The sequence below is a fragment of the Hipposideros armiger genome, unplaced genomic scaffold (assembly GCF_001890085.2).
Source record: "Hipposideros armiger isolate ML-2016 unplaced genomic scaffold, ASM189008v1 scaffold_27, whole genome shotgun sequence".
Classification (NCBI taxonomy): Eukaryota; Metazoa; Chordata; class Mammalia; order Chiroptera; family Hipposideridae; genus Hipposideros; species Hipposideros armiger.
This window is the reverse complement of record NW_017731377.1, coordinates 6,196,819-6,209,046: the sequence shown is the minus strand read 5'-3', so window position 1 is coordinate 6,209,046 and position 12,228 is coordinate 6,196,819. Positions and strand designations below refer to the sequence as shown.

The 12,228-nt window shown below is 31.5% G+C and overlaps 1 protein-coding gene across 4 annotated transcripts in view; it reads left to right on the top strand.

Moving 5' to 3' along the window:
- Positions 1-12,228, top strand: part of GALNTL6 (polypeptide N-acetylgalactosaminyltransferase like 6) — a 1,038,752-nt gene that overhangs the window by 408,299 nt on the left and 618,225 nt on the right. For all 4 annotated transcript variants that reach the window (XM_019636099.1, XM_019636100.1, XM_019636101.1 and 1 more), the window contains exon 5: positions 9,981-10,147. In XM_019636099.1, the coding sequence (XP_019491644.1) occupies positions 9,981-10,147 (167 nt within the window). The remainder of the gene's footprint in view (positions 1-9,980; positions 10,148-12,228) is intronic.

Sequence of the window (12,228 nt, the reverse complement as noted above, 5' to 3'; positions counted from 1 at the left end):
ATATTAAAGTTGAGACTAGGTTTACCAAATCAGCTGCAGTCTGGCCTATTCAGTGATTTATTTTCCTTGTGATAATCTTTCTGATTTCCTTCCTTTATTTTCCAATAATATCATGAAGATACAAAATATAATGAGATCAAGTGAACTATAATTCTAAATTTTAAATTGCAAAAACAATGAAATGTTTGAGTCAATTTTGAGTTTGAGGAAAATCAATTATGCATCCAATTTCTTTTAACTATGAATTAGTATCTTTAGAATGATACTTATTTTAATATTACATAAAATAGAAAAGTGTTATTTAACTGTTTTCACTTGTCTATTGAATGCTAGGACACATTCATAGAAATGTCTGAATTTAACCATTCAAAAATGTGCCTGGATAAAGTTATTTTATCTCTCAATTTCAGAAGGTACATAGAAATTTGGGAGGTGCTACCTTCCTTGCCTTTTATTGATTTACTTGTGAAGCTGATGAAGCATCTTCTTTCACCAAGTTTTCGAGTGAATTTTCAAGCAAAATAAGCTAAAATGATTGTCATGCATTTCAATTAAGAGTGAATACTGCCACAGATGGAGATGGAAAAGATCAAATGCTGTTCTAGGCTAGGGTATGTCTAAATATGACTGGAAAAACAAAACCATTAAATCATAAGCAGTAGATTGGGGGAGGAATAATCAGGAACAACAGGTAGGGAATAATCTTTCAGAGCTCTTATTCCAGTGAGTACCCTTCAATAGTTTTTGTGAGCTAGCTTATGCAAACTACAATGGACATTAGTACATTAGTGTGTTTCTAAGATCTCTCCCTTTGCCTATTATTCATTTTATCTCTCAAACGTAGTGCCAAGATGTGTCTCAAATGCATGCACTTGCCTTAATCTCCACTATATCCATTATCATCTCATAATTAGAATTTTAAAATAACCTCATAATTAGACTTCACACACTCCCCTTGCTCCTGTGCAATACATTCTATAGAGTGGGCAACAGTGAGCCTTCAGAACTAAAGCAGATCACTATACCTCCCCCCCCAGCCCCACCTAAAATACTTAAAAGACACACTGTTGCACTAAAAATAATAGTCAGAAAACACCGACCTCCTTCTATGTTCTGATCCCAGCCCATCTCGGCCTCCTGTTTTACTCTTCCCCCTGCGTTCACCACATTTCTGCCATAATGTTACAATAAACACACAACCACATAAACACAATACACTGTAGTTCTTTAGTACAGGCATAAAATATCACATTATGTTAAAGTGTTAATCGTATTACCATATGAAATATTGCATATAAAAACTTAAAAATAAGTTCCTATTTACTAGGTGACTAAATAAGTAGTGATTACTTCCCATGCCCCCCCCACACACACACACGGATGCACAGTCAAACACATTCACATATACACAGCCGTGGAAACAAATTTTTCAGGCCTGTCAAAGCAAAATAAATTACTAGTTATCACTGATTTATCAAACCCAACTGACATGGCAAGATTAGAACAGAAAAACAGAGTGACTAAAACCAGCCACTGAAAATTGAATATGCTGACATTAAAACAATTACTATGTAAATCGGTGCTTGGAAATGACTTATACAGATAGGCTCTATAGTATGCTTGTCACTAGCCAGATGCCAAGCTGACATTTTATTCTGCTGCTGTTAAGAATCTGGCCAAGAGAACTTTAGCTGAACCAAAATGGTTTTGTAAGAAATCATACAATGACAAAAAGTTAAAAGAAAATAAAGACATTTTCTCCTTTTTCTGAACACTAATGGTTCCCTTGAGAAGATGAATTATTTTTTGGTTCACTAACTATAATATACTTAGCTATTACGATAAACTTGTTTAGGAAATCTTTTTAAAATAGACTTCATAGAATTCCACTACCTGAACTGTCATCGATTAGTAAAGCAAACTTACAAGGTTTTTAGAGGCTAAAAGGCAATACATTCATTACTTAACTAATTGAATAATGAATGGGGGATATGTTCAAGGTACTGACATTGGCACTTGTAAATGTATCTAAAGGTGGTCAAAATGTACCCCAAAATACCATCTTAGCCATGAAGTCAAATTGTATTTTGAATTGGGTTTCCTCCCACATACACCCTAATGGAACTGGCTGAAACTGAATAGCATTCTATCAACATTTCAGAGAAGTATCATGATTATTACAAAATGGCACAAAATCATAACTGTTTAGAATGTGGGCTCTAATGCCAGATCAAAATGCAACTCCCTGCCTGTTTATTATCATCATTATTATGCAGTGACATTTTAACATATATATGTGCCAAGTTTCATGTTTTCCATGTTTCACATGAGAGGTGTGGGTGTGTGTATTTCTCATAATTTGAAATATGTCAATATAATTAAATCTTTAAAAGCATATAAGTATTATCATTTTTTAGATTATTAATCAATAAAAATATGGTGAGTAATATTGTTGCAGATGTCAATATTACTTGAACAAGCATCATCATGCAAACATTAAGAATATGTTTTAGTCAAATAATGAAAATGGAAGATTTTTTTCTTTTTAATTGATATTCCCTTAAATGGAAGAAATAGGACATGGATTGACTTAATTTTGAGGACTCACAACATGGTGACTTTAAATACTGAGCTTAAATTTAAATTTTTCAAAAAGTGGCTTTCCATAAAAAAGTATTTTGGAGATTTTAACAGCCCTCTCTCAGTAATTGAAAGAGGACCCCAAAAAAAAAATGTAATTGAGGTATAGGTGATTTAAACAAAATTATCAATAGATTGGGCTTCATTTGTGTTTATTTACATTTATTGAATACTACATTCAATAATTGCATAATAAACTTTTTTTTCAATTGCACATGGAATATTTACCCAAGTAGACCATATGCTAGTACATCAACAGCTCTCAATAAATTTCAGTGGATTAAATTAATGCTGAGTATGTTCTCTGACTAAACTTGAATTAAATGAGAAATCAATAAAAATAATGTATACAGAAATGTTGTAAATATTTACAAATTAATTAATAGCTATGAATAACCCACAGGTCAAATGTTAAAGTAGAAAAATTAGAAAGTACGTATTTCAAGTGGAATGATAATAAAAATACATCCCAAAGCTTGTTTATATGCTTTACATACACAGCAGTCCTTATGGGTAAATGTATAGCTTTAAAATTTTAAATTAAACAATAAAAATTATCCAATTAGTTATTTAGGTAAAATAAGTATAAAAATTGAAATAATAAATCAATGACTTAGTCAAAAAGAGAAAAAATTACTATAGAATCAAAATTCAGTACTTTATTTGGATTAATAAAATTATTAAATTCTCAGCAAGTGTTTCTAAGGAAAAACAAGAGAGACACCACCAATTACCATTATCAGTATTGAAAAGTAAATATCATTAAACTTCCAACAGATATTTTAATCATAATAAAGAAATATTATAAACATCATCATGCCAAAAATTGGACACTGAAACAAAATATAAATTTTTCTTGAAAATCTGACACTCACAAAATGAAGCAGAAAATCGGAATATCCCTAGAGCTACAAAATATATTACATTTGTAATTAAAAGCCTGCTGACAGCATTCTGGTTTCTGGGTAAGATAAAATAAACACATGCCATTCTCATCCCATGGAGCTCAGCCATAAAACCTAGACAGATGTTGTCCCAGCTAACAGAGTGCTAAGAAATTAATAGCAATAGGTGGAGGAGGGAAAGACATGAGAATTCAAAGTAGCACTGAAAAAATGCTGAGTTCTGGACTTCCTTAAAACATATTTGACAGTTAAAAACTGTTTTCTGATGTGCTTTTCAATGTACATAGCTATATACAAGACAATTGTACCATAAAAGGGTGAGTGTAAAGGGACCTAGTTCGTAATAAGATCTCTATATTAAAAGTGAAGTGGTACAATATTAATTATAAATACACTGGAAAAATTAAGTGTGTATTTTGTAATCTCTAAAGGAAACACTAAAATATTATGCAAATATATGATCAAAATCAAAATGGATACATTGAAATGGAATACTGAAAATATAAATAACCCAAAGAATGAAGAAAAGGAGAAACATAGGAAATAAAAAACAAAGAAAACAAACACAAAACACTCCACTCAACAATAGCAGAATACATATTTTTCTCAAGTATGCATGAAATGTTCAAGGCAGACCATATCCTGGGTTGTAAAACAAATACAACAAAATTTTAAAAATTGAAATCTTACAAAGTATAATCTCTGGCCCATAATACAATTAAATTAATAATAGAACAATAACAGACAATCCCCCAAACACATAGAAATTAAAAACCTATTTTCAAGTAATCAGTGTGTCAAAAGGAGGTTTCAAGGGAAATACAAAAATATTTTGATCTGAAAGAAAATAAAGATACATATTTAAAGTTTTTGATATATTTCAGACATTTGTAGAATGAAATAATTCTAATTTAGCCAACGCTTTAAAAAAAAGCAAAAAAGAAAGCCTCAAATCAATAATTTAAGCCTTTACCTTAAGAAATTGGAAAAAGAGGAGCAAAATAAATCCGAAGAGTAAATTTCTTACTATAATTGTGGAATTATCTTTATTTCCTTGCAGTCCTATCAACTTTTACTTCATATATTTGGAAACTATTATTCGGGGCATAAACATTTTGTTATGTCCTCTTGATGAATTGACCTCTTTATTAAGAAATGAATTTCTATAGATATGAAACCTTAAATATAATTTTTGTCTGTGAAGAAATTGAATCTCTTTATTTTTTTTTCTTTGAATGTAGTCCAATAGGCAGTTTCCATTTTTTTTACTTGAAAGAAGGCAGAAGACTAAAATGGCTGTGTTCACTAGTGTTGTTTGCCAAATATTTCTGATGATATTTCTTCTTGATCATATAGGATAGCACTTCCTGGGCCCTTCACTGTGTGACTAATTCCGACCAATGAGTTATAAGCAGAAAACAATATGTCAGTTTACAGACAGACCAATTAATTCCCAGCTTGAGATCCATCAGTGTTCTCATTTACCCCGACAAAGCGATTGAAAGGTCAAACTGTTGGCTGTTTGCACTGACTACAATGAACAGAGACCCTCCTACCAACAAGTGATAGATAAACAAGTAGGAAATCAAAACAGAGAATATCCATTGTTTTGAGCCATTGGGATTTGGCATTGTTTCTGAGCACAATGTAACATTCTAACTGATATACGTAATATAAGTGGATAGGAAAAAACTCAGTAAAACAAAAAATAAAGCCATGCATTAGATAAGTTCACAGAATGACCTAAGGATAAAAATATACAAATATTTTACTCTAACATTTTATTCAAATCTTGCAATCCAAGAGTTTGAATATTTGAAATGTAGGTTTTGACATTGTATTTAATACTAAATTTCAGCCTTAGAGTGAGAAAAAATGTTTGGTGACGGTAAGAAGAATACAAAGGTCTTAAGAACCTCAAATGCAGGTTTACCTAAATGTCCACCATATAAATGCCAACATTGTGGCATGAATAATATCTCTTTTAGACAAAAATATATCACAAATAAGTCTGGTACTTTATATATCTGTAATTAAAATTTACTGTTTTGCCTATTCCTATTGTTAAAAGAACCTCTTATCTTTTGTGAAACTAATGACATTTTAAAGATAATATAACTATGAAAGGAATGACAATTAAAGTATATTTAAAATAAACAATGCTTTTAAACTAAATATATTTTTAAATCTCAGTTTAGCAAATGCCAGCGGAGAATATCAGAAAATGTGCATGCATTGTTTTGGGAGTTGAAGAGTAGAAGAGTATGAGAAATTTTCTATTGAAGTTTATTTTCATAATTATGAATGGTTTAGCAGAATGTTTACAGACTAATTTTTTTTTGTCAGCTTTTAAAATGCCTTCACCATTTGTCATGTCTCTCAAGTGACTTTAAGAATGTAAACTATTTCTTTTGTCTCTCTGGTTCATTTAAAATTCGAAGAATTTTTTCTCATCCATTTAGATAAATTGTTACTTAACCAAGAGATGTCCTCATCTCTGAGCCAATTCCTAAACTCTGAGTAATTTTATGCAAATGCTTATTTTAAAATAATACAGCAATATGAAATGCAGTAATTACAGGCATTTTCATTCATATTTCTTGTAAACAATGCAGCAAACGTTTAAATGTGTCCCTGTTTTCTCTTTCTAATTTTGCTACATATCTGTAACCATAAACATATAAATTGTTTTACTTTATTTTACTTATTTTTTTCAACACAGCTCCATATTGCTACTGTCCTCATATTTAACAAGTTTCCATTCTCTACCTGACTTGAGATTAAACCTAACATACATAGGTTGCAGATTCTTAATAAAGCCCCATGTATGCTTCAGTATTTCTAGTAGTCCTGAGAGACAACCATCTGGACCACAATATCCTGAATCTGATGGCTGAGTTTGGGAGTGAATTCAGTATTCTTTGGAGCAGGTTAAGACTGGAATGACTAAATATAATTCGATCAGATTAAACACAGTCACAAACAGCCCGGTTTTCCTTAGAGTAAAAATATGATCAGCACCCTTATTCTTTTTTTGCCAGTACTATTATATTACAATCTCTGTTCTTTCTGCCTGTGCAGCCTCCATTGGCTTCAGTGCATCCTCTGCCCTGCTGCCAGAGGAATATGTAAACATGGTCCTGTCCTTCTCATCATTAGCAATATGTGAAAGAAATCCTTCACGTTGACTGCAGGCTAACGTCCAAATTCCTTAGCATCACTTTCAAGGTCCTACATGATCTGTTCTCAACCTACAGACTCATCTATAAAGCCTTGCCTAATTCTATCAGACAAAGTTAGTCATACTTCCTTCAGGCTCTCATTGCCTCTATGCCATCTATAATGTCACTTGTCTCATTTGAGTCTAATCATTTTAGGTATCTGTCCACTGGTCTGTGAATCCTTAAGGGAAGAAGCGATAGTTCATTTATCATTGTATCCTAGGTGTCCCTGCCTTCCCCTCATGCAGTTCCTGTCCCTCCTAGTTCTCTACCCTTCCTATTATCAAACCCTTCCTATTATCAGTTGCAATATTGTAGTAAGCCTTTGCATGGATTACCTAATTTAATTCTTATTAACATTATGAAAAAAAATGTTGCCCCTACAGTGCCCCACATGACAGAACTAGACATATAGAAGTTAAATAACTTGCTATTGTCACACAGGTAGTAAGTGGCAAAGCCATCATTTGAACCTAACAGGTTCGATGTACAAAGTGTGATTTTTTTTTCAATGTTTAAGAACAGATTATCGGTACAAGATATTAGTAAATTTTCAATGTGGGCTAATTGAAAAAAAATTAAATTATGGACATTTATGTAAAGAAGGTAACTTTACTACCAATAGTTTACTAATTGGGATAAGGCCATTTTTCTATGTATATACATAAAGTCCTTTCATTCATAGGCCTAGAGAAGACAGAACAGAGCATCAATAATAATTAAAAAGTTGAAAGAAAAAAATATGTGTGACAGTTTCATTAAATTATTTAAAAGTATACCCAGGTGTAACAAACAACAAGCTTCATAACTCAACAAAAATAATAATGTTTCTTAAAGAATTTCAATGATCACTTTGTATTCAAGAGACTGTTATTGCTAAGTGAAATATAATTTATATGACTATGTGTAACATCATAGAAGCAGGCCCTGAGACAAAGATTTGACTGCAGTAGTTTTGAGAAGGAATCACAGAAAGTTCCTGGGGAGGCAGGTGAAGAGGTAAGACAAGGCAGGGAAAGTACCAGGAAAGGTGCATTGTCAAGACGCTTATCCCTGTTGGGCAACTGAGTTTCAGTCTTGCTGGGAAACTCCGCAAGATATTAAGGAGGAACACAGACTTGCCTGACAGTAACACTGTTTATTCTCCAACTATTCTTGACTTGAGTGAATGAATGAATAGAAGGGATACTTTTACATCTCATGTGTGGTAATTTAAGCTTACATATATAGAAATTATTGAAAGCATTTTTGCGAGGGAAAGCCCTTTTGCATATGATCAGTCTTGCATCCTTTTATTTCTGCCTCTTTCTAAATAGGTTGTATAGAGCTGCTAAGCATCACTTTAAAGTCATAAGCCTGCTGATTGCTTATAAGAAATTACTCTGAACGCAGTTCTTAATTTAACTAATATGCAAGTGACTATGTACAATGTTTTAATGTTTAAAAAAATAGTTTCCATTCTTGGGAATATCAGTTACATTCCCAGAGCATTATGAGGTATGATTATTTGCAGAAGTTGGTGCAATTAATATTGTTATCGGGGAGCACAATTATCTTGGGCTTTAGAGTTGTTGAGAAGAATGGGTGTCTCCATATAATTATGACAGGTGTGCTAAATGACTTTCCAGATTTGTGCTTTATATGTGAAAGCATCCACCTCACTACACTCCCATGGAAAACACTGACAGATGTTTCATATGATATTCCTTAAAAAAAAAAAGTTTTATGTTATCCTGAAATGAACTTCAGGATTTATCAAGCATTTATTGGCCAATTCATGGACGTATTGATGTTTTTTCGAACTCTTCTCATTGTATTTGAAAACATCAAAATCTACTTGTTTTATACATGTTGTTACAAATAATAAATTATGGATTAAATAATAAATGGACAGAATAAAAAAGGAAATGCTTGTATTTGTATATTTAAATTATTCATCTAAAATATTTATTTCATCTCCTGGGATAAATTTTTTACTTTAATTACATTGTCATAGATTCCTAAGCTGTAAGGCAGTATCTTCTCTTTTAGATCCACAGCAATATTAATATAACCTACTGAGATCGTAGTAAAATGAAGTATTGAAATGACTGGAAAAAAAATTTCAGTAATGTTTTGAATATTCTGGTATATCTTGGTAGAATCTATGCATTCTTGAATATCATGCTATGGTTTGTTTCTCCTCTAAAATGAATAGTGGCCTGAGTCCTGGCAAAAGGTGAAGCATTCGATGTTTCTGTATTTAAATAGAAACTCTATTTTTAGATTTCCACTATCTTTTTATTTTCAGGTTATTTATATCAGGAAAATCACAGAATTTGATTATTGATTGAAATTTTACCCTACTTTAGTTTTGAAGTAACTCAAAGATTTGACAAACTTAAATGAATTCATCTGCCTCAATAAACCTTGGGCAACTGTGCCCAACGCTGAGCTAGAAATGAAATAAGATTTGATACCAGGTTCCTGCCTTCATGCAGCTTATAAATTAATTAAATAAATCACAAATATGTAGAAATAGCAATTATATGTATTAAATTGCTTTTGACTATGACTAAAAGCCTACTTCTTTTTGGCATCTTAGATTGTTTCAAAATAAAAGCAGCATGAGATTTATTTTTATAATTTCCATTAGGAATGCAATGTCCTGGTTTGAATCTTAATATAATTTTACTATGTGGTTATATCAGTATATGATTATTTAAGATTAAATGTTTATTTCAATTTAAGATTGTATTTTTCCCCCTAGAGCCTTATATGCTATCCAGCTATTGAAACATACTACAACCAAAACATATTAAGCATAATTGTTAAAGAGTTTGAATTCCCAAAACTTTCCAGGAAATCTATCTAAACCTTAAAACCATGTGCTCAGTGGAAACAATTTTAATGTATAGAATTTATTCTTATTACTATTAGATAATGATAGGAAAAATTTAAGTTAACAAGAATACAGCATTTCATACAGTTTTTACTATAGCATTTGAGCACTTGATACAAAGGAGGATAAACAAAACTGAGTGTGAAAGAGGATTATTAATGAATTTGTATGAATGAGTAGAGTAACTATTATGACATACAAACTCTGGTTGGGAAAGCATTAAACAAAGTCTAGTTTTCACATTTGTCTGCTAACATAATGTGTAGATAGCAATATAAGATATACTACAGTTTTGCATTTGACCTAGCTTTTTTCTTCCTGTATCATCCCCAGTTGTAAGCACAAGATGTACCTGGAAACACTGCCAAACACCAGCATCATTATACCATTTCATAATGAAGGTTGGACTTCACTCCTGCGTACCATACACAGTATAATTAACCGAACCCCGGAGAGTCTGATAGCAGAAATCATTCTAGTAGATGACTTCAGTGATAGAGGTAAGATCCAGTTACTAATATTTTATCTGATTCTGTTAGCGCCTACGTAATCACTACAGGCTTAAAAAGAGGTAAGTTATTGTGATGTTTGTTTCTGATTTTATCTAAAGGTGACGATGAGGTTTTTGTCTGTGTTGTGATTTCATGAAATGTTGGCCAAACGCGAGAGAAACTGAGAAGTTGTTGGTCCCATTTGAGAAAATATAAGAAATTTCATTACATTCCTGTTATACATTAGGTGTTGGCAAAATGCCTCAAATTCTACTTTCAGCTTTGGGACAAACACTGTAAAATATAAGCGCATATGAGTGGTGAAATATTCTAGTAGAACTATAAAATCTGTTTCTGTTTCTGAAAAGTATCTACTCTGTTATTTAGAAGTACGATTCATTCCCCAGGCTGTGCTTGTGCTGCTTCATAAATACTAGAAATTATAAGTAACACAAATATTTTTACTTGGCAATTCTAGCTATTTTATCATATATGAACAATAACAAAAATAATCCGGTGTAACAGTGTATTAGAAAATTTGACATAAGTTTTAATATTTTAGCATTCTGATAAGCACAATTGATTTCATAAGACAGCAGATTTCATAAAATTACAGAAAGTTTCCTGAGGTGAAGATTTCATCAATTATATTCAGTCTAGATGCGGGAATTGTTAATACTGCAGGGAAAGTAAAGTTCCTCTTTCTTGGCTGGTGTGAGTGGAGACGAGGAAACCTTTTCTAATGATATTCATCTATTTGGGAATATAATTTTCTGCCTTGTATTTCTTTGCATAAGGAGCTCCGCTTAACAATGCTGTATATCTGTAAGAAAGAATGGTGGTAAAATAGTTTGATTGCATATTATTCTTATGCCTCACAAGAGAACACATCTTGAAATCATATGGGTTAATTGAAGTTTTGGAAATTTCATTTGCAGCAAAAAATGTCATTTTCTTCACAGTATTCAAAAATCCTGTAACAGTAAAACTCCTTTGTGTGTCAGTTTTGAGATTTCTTTGAGTTCTAGCCTTCAAAGATTCACTTCAAATGTTGATTCAAGGTTTGCCTAATACGAATATATGTTGAAGTTTATCCGACAAAAATAAGCTTGTCTGCCGTCATTCCATTAAAATAGCAAACTACAAACTTGGTGATTTAGGTTGATTTCAAAGCAGTTTTTGCCTTGCATTGCTTAGAAAGATGTGTATTCAATACTACCTAAGAATATGAGCCAGTATCTAAAGTTGAAAATTATTATTTAAAAATTAACATATAATATACGGATTTCTTTTTTATTCTAATTGTTGCTACTTATTTAAAAGTAGTTATTTTTACCTCAGGCTAAAAATAGACATTTAATGTGTTAAAACTTAAACTTTGGTTTTAAATAAAAGCATGAAACAGGGAATAAAGATCTAGGTAGCAGAAAATTGTGGTTTGTAGAACATTTTGTGCTGAATATTTCTCAGAAGTATTTTTTAATTGAAAGTCTAAAGGAGAAAATGGTGGCATCTACATTTGTCTTGACTACAAATCACTGTCATCTTTTGTGCAGTAGAACTCTGATGGACTATACTTTTGTATATGTTGCTTGAGAATTAAGTATGTTTCAGAAGACTGTTAATGTAATTAGTGTCAGTGAAGTCAGACAACAGGGAAATGATTTTTGGGATAATGATAGGGATTTTGACTTTCTTATTGGACATTCTTAACAATAATAATTATTTTAATGCTTTGGTAAAGCTTAGATATTTTATTCCTATGAACACTCAAGTTGAAAATATTACTTATGATCATTAAATTTTGTGAAGGTTAATGTTTTTGAATATTGCTTTTCATTATATTAACATGTTGATATGTGTAAAGTTAAACTTTCAAAAAAAATGACTGATAAAATACTTCTGTTATCTTTAAGAATACATTGTAATCCTAAAGTTTGCATGGAATAGGAAAGATTCTTCTTCCAAATCTTTGTCACAGATTACAAAATCTCATGTGATAAAATAGTATGTTTCCGATGGATCTAAGAGATATCACTCCTTTCTGAATAGTGGGAAATACAGAAAATTAATGTGAAAACACAGGTTAG